Source organism: Panthera tigris, chromosome X (genome assembly GCF_018350195.1).
Source record: "Panthera tigris isolate Pti1 chromosome X, P.tigris_Pti1_mat1.1, whole genome shotgun sequence".
Lineage (NCBI taxonomy): Eukaryota > Metazoa > Chordata > Mammalia > Carnivora > Felidae > Panthera > Panthera tigris.
In genome coordinates, this window is record NC_056677.1 from 23,164,604 (window position 1) to 23,173,793 (window position 9,190).

At 40.2% G+C, this 9,190-nt stretch overlaps 1 protein-coding gene across 1 annotated transcript; it reads left to right on the top strand.

Annotated features, from left to right (window-relative positions):
- Positions 1 to 3,993: 3,993 nt before the first annotated feature.
- LOC102961773 (DDB1- and CUL4-associated factor 8-like) lies at positions 3,994 to 6,816 on the top strand. Its single transcript, XM_042975168.1, has one exon. It carries the CDS (start codon positions 4,350 to 4,352, stop codon positions 6,135 to 6,137), a length of 1,788 nt encoding a protein of 595 aa, XP_042831102.1. The 5' UTR covers positions 3,994 to 4,349; the 3' UTR covers positions 6,138 to 6,816.
- The last annotated feature ends 2,374 nt before the right edge of the window (positions 6,817 to 9,190 follow it).

Consider the following 9,190-nt stretch of genomic DNA (forward strand, 5'->3'; position numbering starts at 1 on the left):
ATTTGAGGTTTGGCTTTTCCATTTCAGGAAAAAATTGACTGCTGGAATTTTGATAGGGATTTCATTGAATCTATAGATCTCTTTAAGTAGTACAGATATTTTAACAATATTAAATATTTCAATCTATTGACATGGGATGTCTTTCCATTTATTTGTGTCTTTAATTTATTTTACCAATGTTTTGTAGTCTTCATTGTACAAGTCCTTTACTTTCTTGGTTAAATTTATTATTAAGTATTTTGTTCTTTTTGCTGCTAATGTAAATGGGATTATTTTCTTAATTTCCTTTTTAAATAGTTCATTGTTAGTTACCCTGATACCAAATCCAGACAAATACAGTAGAAGAACACGGTAGGCCAAAATTCCTATTCTGCATGAAGATGGATGCAAAAATCTTCTACAAAGAACTAGGAAACCAAATTCAATAGCACATAAATATTGATCATCTGGGATTTATCCCTGGAATGCAAGAATGGTTCAACATCAACAAATTCAATGTGATACATCACATTAACAGAATGAAGGATAAAAAAATCACATGATCATCACAATAGATGCAAAAACTTTTTGATAAAATTCAATACCCTTTCATGACAAAAACACTTTTAACAAACTAGGCATAGAAGAAATTGGCCTCAACATAATAAAGGCCATATATGAAAGGCCCACAGCTAACACCATACTCAATGATGAAAACTTGGAAGATTTCCCTCTAAGATGAGGAAAAAGGCAAGGATGCATGCTTTAGATACTTGTATTCTACATAAGACTTGACCTCTTAGAGAAATTAGGCAGGAAAAAAATAAATAAAAGGCATCAAAATTGGATAGGAAAAAGTAAAATTATCTGTTTGTAGATGATATGATTTAATAAATGGAAAATTCTAAAGACTCCACATGTACACACTCTCCCTCCCCCTCTCTCCCTCTCTCTCTCTCTCTCACTCACACGCACACACACACACACACACACTCACAGACACACATGCACACATACACTGTTAAAACTAATAAATTCAGTAAAGCTACAGGAGACAAAGTCCTACCTTCTCCATAAGACTCGGTAGGAAATACAAGCAGGAGAGTAGGAGGAGAATAAATCTGCAGAATTTGTTTCCCTGGCTCCCTCCTTATGGGTTCACTGAGGGATTACTAATGACAGCTCCCATCAGGTCACACTTTCCACACTGCTCTCTCTGTCTCAGGTTTTTGATAACTGCTCTTTCTCCTCCCTACCTTTAGGCCTTACAGGTATAATATCTCCCTGTTCACAATAGTCCTGAGGTCCTGATCTTTCCCTTATGATTTCCCAACAGCCTTCTCTCACTTTTGTAAAAATCCCGCTTATTGAACTGCTTCAGATTGTCCAAATGATATGTGTTTCTTGCCAGTAGCCTGATTACTCTACCTCACGCTCACATTCAACTCATCAATAAATGCTATAATTTCCATTTTCAAAGTATATTCCAAAGCTAACCAATTTTCACCACCTGCACTATCCACACCCTGGTTTAAGCCACCTTAATTTCTCACCTGCATTACAGCAACAGTTGGGTACTTCTGCTCTCTCTTCCCACACCATTGTATTTTGACAGCAACCAGTACCATCTTTTTAAAAAGTAAGTAAGATAATGCCATTACCCTGCTCACGAGCTTCTAAACAGTTTCCAGTACACACACAGAATAAAATAAATATTAAAATTCCTTATGACAAACAACAAAGCTCTGTTCAGTTGGCCTTTGCTTCTTTTTGTCCCATTGCTGACACTGTCCCTAATGCTTACTTACTTATATTGTTTCAGTCACAGTGGCCTCCTTGAGGTTCCATGAACATTCATATTTTGCTACTTTATTTATTTTTGTGCTACTATCTTAAAGCATTTGTACTCGATGTCATTCTACAGAGAACGTTATTATCTTAGATATTTGCATGCTCCATTTCTCTTTTCATCCAGCCTTCTACTTAAATGTCATCCCATTAAAAAAAAAAAAGGACTTTCCCTGAACACACTAACTAAAATAACAACTTGCAGTCTATATCTACTTACACACCTTTATGTCTGTCCATAATATTCATCACGGCCTCATATGATGTATGTATGTATTGACTTGTCTATTGTCACTTTTTCCCACTATATTACACACTCCATGAGTGAAGGGATTACCCCTTTTATTCAGCCCTTGTAATAACAGGACCCAGAACATTACATTGTGCATAGAAGTTCTAATAGATTTTTGGTGAATCAATGGGAGTGAAAATAAACTAAATGGATTAATTAAATTAAAAGCAAACTTAAAAGAAAGCTTAAATGGAAAGCCAATTCATAGTCAAAGTTTGCTTAATGAGCATGTAGAAAAAAAAAGTCAGATTAATACAATAGCATCAGGCTAAAACAACCTGATTCGACCTCTAACACTTGAACTGTTCCTTATAATGGGACAAAGACATTTCCTAGACCAATTAATAAAGATTCCTCCCATGGATAATGCCAGGATGGGAATACTAGGGTTTGATGCTCTAGTTTTCCTGTTTTTGTGCCCCCTGGTCAGGCAAGAGACCTTCTTAATGAACATTATCTCTTAAAAAAAAACCAAAAACCTCCTATGCAATACATCAAACTTAGAAAAGGATATATAAATGTATATGCCAGGCAATAAATAATAAAAGGAATAACAACAAGCCATAAATATTACCAAGAATTTTTGAAGTTCCCTCTCTACCAGATTTTAACTTCTTCCTCTCCTGTAAAGGTAATATTTATCCTGAAGTTTGAGTCAATTATTTTCTTGCCTTTTAAAATAGAAGATCTTTATAGATCTGCACAAAAATGAAATTATTGACTATTCTTTCACTTGTGTGTCCACTCATCATTCTAAGATTCATCCATGATGATGTATTTATTCATTAATCTTCACCTTTGTAAATTATACCATTAATAGGAATATATGCCTATTTATTTATGCATGTTTCTCTTGATGGGCTTTTGGGTGGCTTCCTGGTTGTTGTGCTACTCTTTACAAACTGCTCTGAATATTCTTTTATGTGTCTTTCCATTACTACCACCTTGGAACCATTCTCTTTCTTTAGGAGACTTTATACTTCTATGTTTAATCAATTTTGCATTGATCTTGCAATTACTCTGAGGGAAATCTTGTTTTCCTCATTCCGGCATTCTTAGTCAGCAGTTTACTGTAGCCCTTTGAAAATTTACTGACATTACCTTAGATAATTCACTTGGAGAGGCTCTGAACTTAACACGGCCTTGCCAATTAACTGTCTCTGAGGAGCTGTTTTCTTTTCCTAAAAGCCCCCTAAGAAGTCTCTGAAATATTTGAGGAGACATTTAAAATATTTTGATAGTTCTGACATCACAAAATATTTTTTTTCTTTCATTAAATTGTGTTGATATTCCCTAACTATCCTAGATCGAATTAACTCAAAATAAATATATACAGTCTCTGGTGAAAAAAGAAAAAACTTGTGCTTCTGTCTCACAGTGGCGAAGCCGTTACTCATTTCAATGTCTACTTTAAATTAACCAGTTGATTTCGGCCTTGATTACATTGTTGGACTAAATTACTCTTCTCACTAAGAAAGCCTGCCAGATGTGACAAATAAAAATACAGGACACAGTTAAACTTGCATTTCAGATAAAAAAAACAATGAGTATCTTTTGGTAGATGTATGTCCAATGCGGTATTTGGGATCTACCCATACTAAAAAGTATTTTTAACTCTAAAATGCAATCAACTAGGCAACGTTTATTTTATTTATGCCATTTCTACCAATTAGAGCTGTCAAGTTTTCCGTAAAGCTGTTTGATTTGCTGGAGATATTTTGTGTACGTCATAAACTGACCAGCCGTGCGGACCTTGGCAATCTTTGACTGTGTTTGTCTATTTCTTCATTTCATACTGTACGTTCTCTTCAAGCAAAGCACTGAGAGTCTTAGAGTAACTGTTCTGCCTAAGGTTTATCATTTTTGCTGATAATTCTCTAAGAATGTTTTTCAAAGTGCAACATGTTTCCGTCTTCAAAAGAACAGAACGTACTGGGCGAGACAGCTGTGGGGTTGGGGCTGAAGGTCCGGAAAAGGCTGAGCAGTCCTGAGATACCGCGATATTAGACACTATGAAGTGTCTTCTGAACCTCGTCAGCTCCCATACTTCCAAAGGCTTCAGCAGGGTAATCGCCCCCTCCCACTTTGGCCTGCGGCGGTGGCGGCGTTGGCATCTCCGCCCGAGCCCTCGAGACTTTTCTCTGGCCCGCCCCGGGGCAGCCCTGCTCCCTTCCTCGGACTTTTGGGACTTTCAACCGCTCCAGACCGGCTGCAGTCATCATCTTTGAAGATGTCTGATAACGGGGGCTGCACAGATGGCCTGCAAGACTCAGAGAGAGGCCTGCTCAGTAGCCCCGAGGAGCGGTCTGAGGTAGACGCCAGCGGGGAGACATCTTCCGACCCTGCGCTGAGCTTGAATATGACCGGAGATGGTGGCGTCCCCAGCCCAGAAAGTCAAGGCACTGGTGCAGAGAGTTCAAGTGAAGACATCAACTTGGAAAGCACGGTAGATTCCGACCGATTCTTCATCTGTGAGGAAAACCTACTCCAGTCGGACCCAGGAGAAGAGGGTTCGCTAGGAGAGGACGAACACGAGGACCAGGGAGAGGAAGAAGCGGCAGGAGAACGGCCCCAGGTACAGTGCCCCGAAGCTCACCCTGATCAGTGTTTATCCGCTGAGGATCGGGCCCTGGAGGACTGGGTGTCCTCCGAAACCTCTGCCTTGCCCCGCCCTCGCTGGCAAGTCCTTTCTGCTCTCCGCCAGCGGCAGCTGGGTTCCAGTGCCCGCTTTGTATATGAGGCCTGTGGGGCAAGGGCCTTTGTGCAGCGTTTCCACCTGCTCTCTCAGCTTCAAGGCCATAACGGTTGTGTCAATACGGTGCACTTTAACCAGCGTGGCACCTGGCTGGCCAGTAGCAGCGATGATCTGAGAGTGATAGTGTGGGATTGGGTGCGTGAGCAGCCAATACTCGGGTTTGCGAGTGGCCACAAAAATAATGTCTTTCAAGCCAAGTTCCTACCCAATTGCGGTGATTCCACACTGGCCATGTGTGGCCGTGACGGGCAGATACGCATAGCGGAGCTATCTGCCATACCACACTGCAAGAATACTAAGCGTGTGGCCCAGCACAGGGGAGCCTCCCACAAGTTGGCCCTGGTGCCAGACTCCCCTTTTGAGTTCCTCAGTTCAGGCGAAGACGCGGTTGTTTTTGCCATTGACCTCAGACAAGACCGCCCGGCTTCCAGAGTGGTGGTAACCAAGGAGAGGGAGAAGAGAGTGGGGCTGTATACAATATACGTGAATCCTGCCAATACTTACCAGTTTGCAGTGGGTGGAAGAGATCAGTTTGTAAGAATTTATGACCAGAGGAAAATTGACAACAACGAGAACAATGGAGTACTCAAGAAATTCTGTCCTCATCACCTAGTCAGCTGTGATTCCAAAGTAAGCATCACCTGCCTGGTGTACAGCCACGATGGCACAGAGCTCCTGGCCAGTTATAATGATGAAGATATTTATCTCTTCAACTCCTCTGAAGGAGACGGAGCCCAGTATGCTAAGAGATACAAGGGGCACAGAAATAATGCCACAATCAAAGGTGTCAATTTCTATGGCCCCAGAAGTGAGTTTGTGGTGAGCGGCAGTGATTGCGGCCACATCTTCCTCTGGGAGAAATCATCCTGCCAGATTGTTCAGTTCATGGAAGGGGACAGGGGAGGCACCATAAACTGTCTTCAGCCCCATCCTCACCTACCTGTGATGGCGACCAGTGGCCTAGATCATGATGCCAAGATCTGGGCACCCACAGCTAAAGCTACCAATGACCTGGTCGGCTTAGAGTATACGATGAAGAGGAACAAGCAAGAACGAGACGAAGATCGCCTGCACCACACTGACCTGTTTGATAGCCACATGCTTTGGTTCCTGATGCGTCACCTGACACAGAGAGGTCTTCACCAGCACTGGGGAGCTCCTGGAGCTGAAGTCATGGATGCAGAGTCGGATACGTCTTCCAGTAGCTCCAATTCATCTGAGGAGGAAGAGAACCAAGACCATGTGCAGTGCCTGCCATCCTGAAGGCCTCATGCCTGCTCCAGCTAGATAGTGTCTCCGTAGGCTAGACTTTAAGTTTAAAATTGAGTTCAACTAATAAATTTTCCTCTTGTCTTCTATTTTCCATAATAAAAACTTTCTCTTCTATCTCTTTACATTCTTCCTCCTCCATTCCTTTCCTCTCACTTGGTTTCTTTACTCCTCCCTCTTTACCCATTATATCTCTGCATAAGAAAATACGTAAGTTTTTTTTTTTTTTTTGCCTCTTTTCCTATGTTTTCTTATGGGTAATCTCTTATAACTGACTTTTAAAGGTTCCTAATAATGGTTAAAAATAATTAATAGCTTTATTGAATCTTTCTTCTTATTTCTAGTTAAAAATAATTAATAGCTTTATTGAATCTGTCCTCTTATTTCTGACACTCTGAAAACTATCACCTTTTTTTTCATATTTATCAGTTTAAGGTTAATTTCTTCAGTTGAACTGAAAATTTCAGAAATGTGTTTATTCTTTGGAAGTAAAGTAAAATAAAGCAAACCATGGTCCTGTTCCTTGAATGCAGACACTTGGCCATACACAAACACCCATGCACACACACACACAGACTCTGTCACAGAAAAGGACAAGGGGAGAAAAGGTGCATAGGTAAATTCCTAACAAGATAATTCATGCTTCTGGAATAAACATTTGGAGTTATTAACATTTTCTGAATCCCTATGTTAATATTGATTAATTTGAGCAGACAAAGGTTGGTAAAAATTAAACTTAATCACATGGCATTGTTTACTCTGCACTCTCAATTCTCTTGAAGTTACAGGGCTGAGAACTCCCACAGGATTGCCTTCCAGGAAATCCTCTTGGGACAACCATTTGTAAGATACCAGCCAGAAATATACGGATTCCTAATATTTGAGAATATATATTTGAACTGACTTTAAGAGCAACTTAATGTTGCAAAAAAGAGTTTATCCTTACAGATATAAACCGTTTGATACCATTGGAAGAAAAATCCCATTAGACATCCATGAATTGCTAAAAATTCTCTTCACCTGCTTGTACGAGGTTACATTGCTTTTAAAAATATTTTGTTTTAAGCCTTATTTAATGTAAATTTTGGGTGCTGGATGTTCAATTACTGTTCAATAATAATATTCATTTTTGTTTTACACCAGTAATTTGTGTAAGTTACCCCCAACACTCCTTCTTTCCTTTGATAATACTCCTTAAAGTGGATATTATCTCTGGCCCCTTGAGAATAGGTTGAGACATTTACATAATGAAATTAGACTTTGGAATGGAAAGTAACTTGGCCAAAATTCCTGTTCACTGAGATTCAAAGTCAGGAACAACTGCCTTGGGATCTGGGAAGCTGGGGCAGCCCCTACTAAGCTCTGCTGTAAGGAAAGAACCTTAAAAGTCCTCAAAGAACCTAACGAGTCTGAACTAAGCACTGTGGTTTAAAACAGGATATAAAGAAACAAAATTATAAACTAGTTTATATATTTGGGGCAAACCCTGCACAATTGGGTAGGATTAATACTAGCAACAACATCAACAAAATATTGAAAAACACTTGGAGTTTCTAGTGACCTTGAGTGGCAGTGAGAACAATGGCAAGAGCAGATTAATTATCCAGGGTTGGTTTTTTTTTTTCACTTCCTGTTGGAAGCAGATCTGTGGGTGGGAGCGGTGAGGAGGTGCGGGGAGGGGGGTGTGGGAAGAGAGTACTGGTGGGGGGGGGGTGCAGGGTGGGGGGAGATGGGTGCAGGGGAGCCTGGTACTGGGAACTGAAACTTTCTTCAGAGTTCCCTGCATCATTTGGAGATTTTTGTGCTACATGAGACATTTGAAGAGAGATTTGGAAGGCAAAGGTAAAGTAGTAGTTATATATATTTTTTATGCTCAGAAAGTAGAGGTAGGTGCACATTGTCACTGATCTGCTGGCTTACCTTACCATGAGGCAGCTGCAGGGCCCACAGCTATACCAGCCTCCCTTGTATCTTCCTTTAGCTTCATCAGTTCCACAATGAAGAGTGCCCACTTCTGCAGGGCATTCACTCATCCAAGTTGGAGGTTTGGAGACAGTGAAGGATCAATACACGGGTTCCAGTCTGTCCTTGTGATTTCCAGCTACTCTGCTTGGATTCCAGTCTATCCTTGCTTCCCTCCACTTCACATCCATCTCTTCTTCCGGAATGCTGTACTGACTTTAAGCTCCATCACCTGAACCAGACAAAAACGTTATGAAGGCTACTTAACCAGCTCCCACAATTACACACTATGAGGTCTCTATTATATAAGTCACGTGTTAACTTGTGTATCACTCTCCCCCCGACCCCCAGTGTTTCTGTTTCTCTTTTGGAATTGTAATGGGTGCATCCACCCCCACCTGCTCTGGACTGAGTAAGTCTCCAGATTACTTAAACAATTTGCCATTTGGAGGAAGTCCTCTAAAGAGGTTGGATTTGAGTAAGATAGATGATAGATACATAGATAGATAATAGGGACTCAAATAATTTATTTGAAAAATAAAGTTATGATTATAGGTGAAAACCAAGCAGGTAAAGTAAGTCCTAGAAAAAAGAAGTAATTGATATAATTTTAATTTATGCAAATCCTGGTCCTATTGATGTATAGAAGAGAGCAATATAATATCACTACCAGTCTTCCATGAGGTGGCAGGCAAAGCTAACAATTCTATCAAATAAGCAGGCAAAACTGCACCTTTAAATTTAAATTTTCAATACCAATTATTTTCATTCCAATATGGAATTTCTATAGGACAGTTCTATGTAAGCCCTCATGGCCTTTATGAAGTATTATAATTGTCTCCTAATTATGCACAGAATTTAACCACATAAAGTTGTGACAGATGCCAAACTATACTCTTAAAAAGAAGTCTCCTGGCATACATTCCTTAAAAAGACAGGTGTGGAAAAGAATAGACGTGAAAAAAATATATAATGGAGCCTAATTGCTAAATGGCAGGCCAAAAAATTTGGGGTGAATTCTGTTAGTCCAACAGCGAATTTCAGCACGTCTCACTCCACGATGTCCTGAGCCAAAAGCAAAATGC

What these genes read in the sequence shown, in the direction of transcription:
- LOC102961773 (XM_042975168.1), top strand. Translation starts at nt 4,350, where the DNA reads ATGTCTGATAACGGGGGCTGCACAGATGGCCTGCAAGACTCAGAGAGA.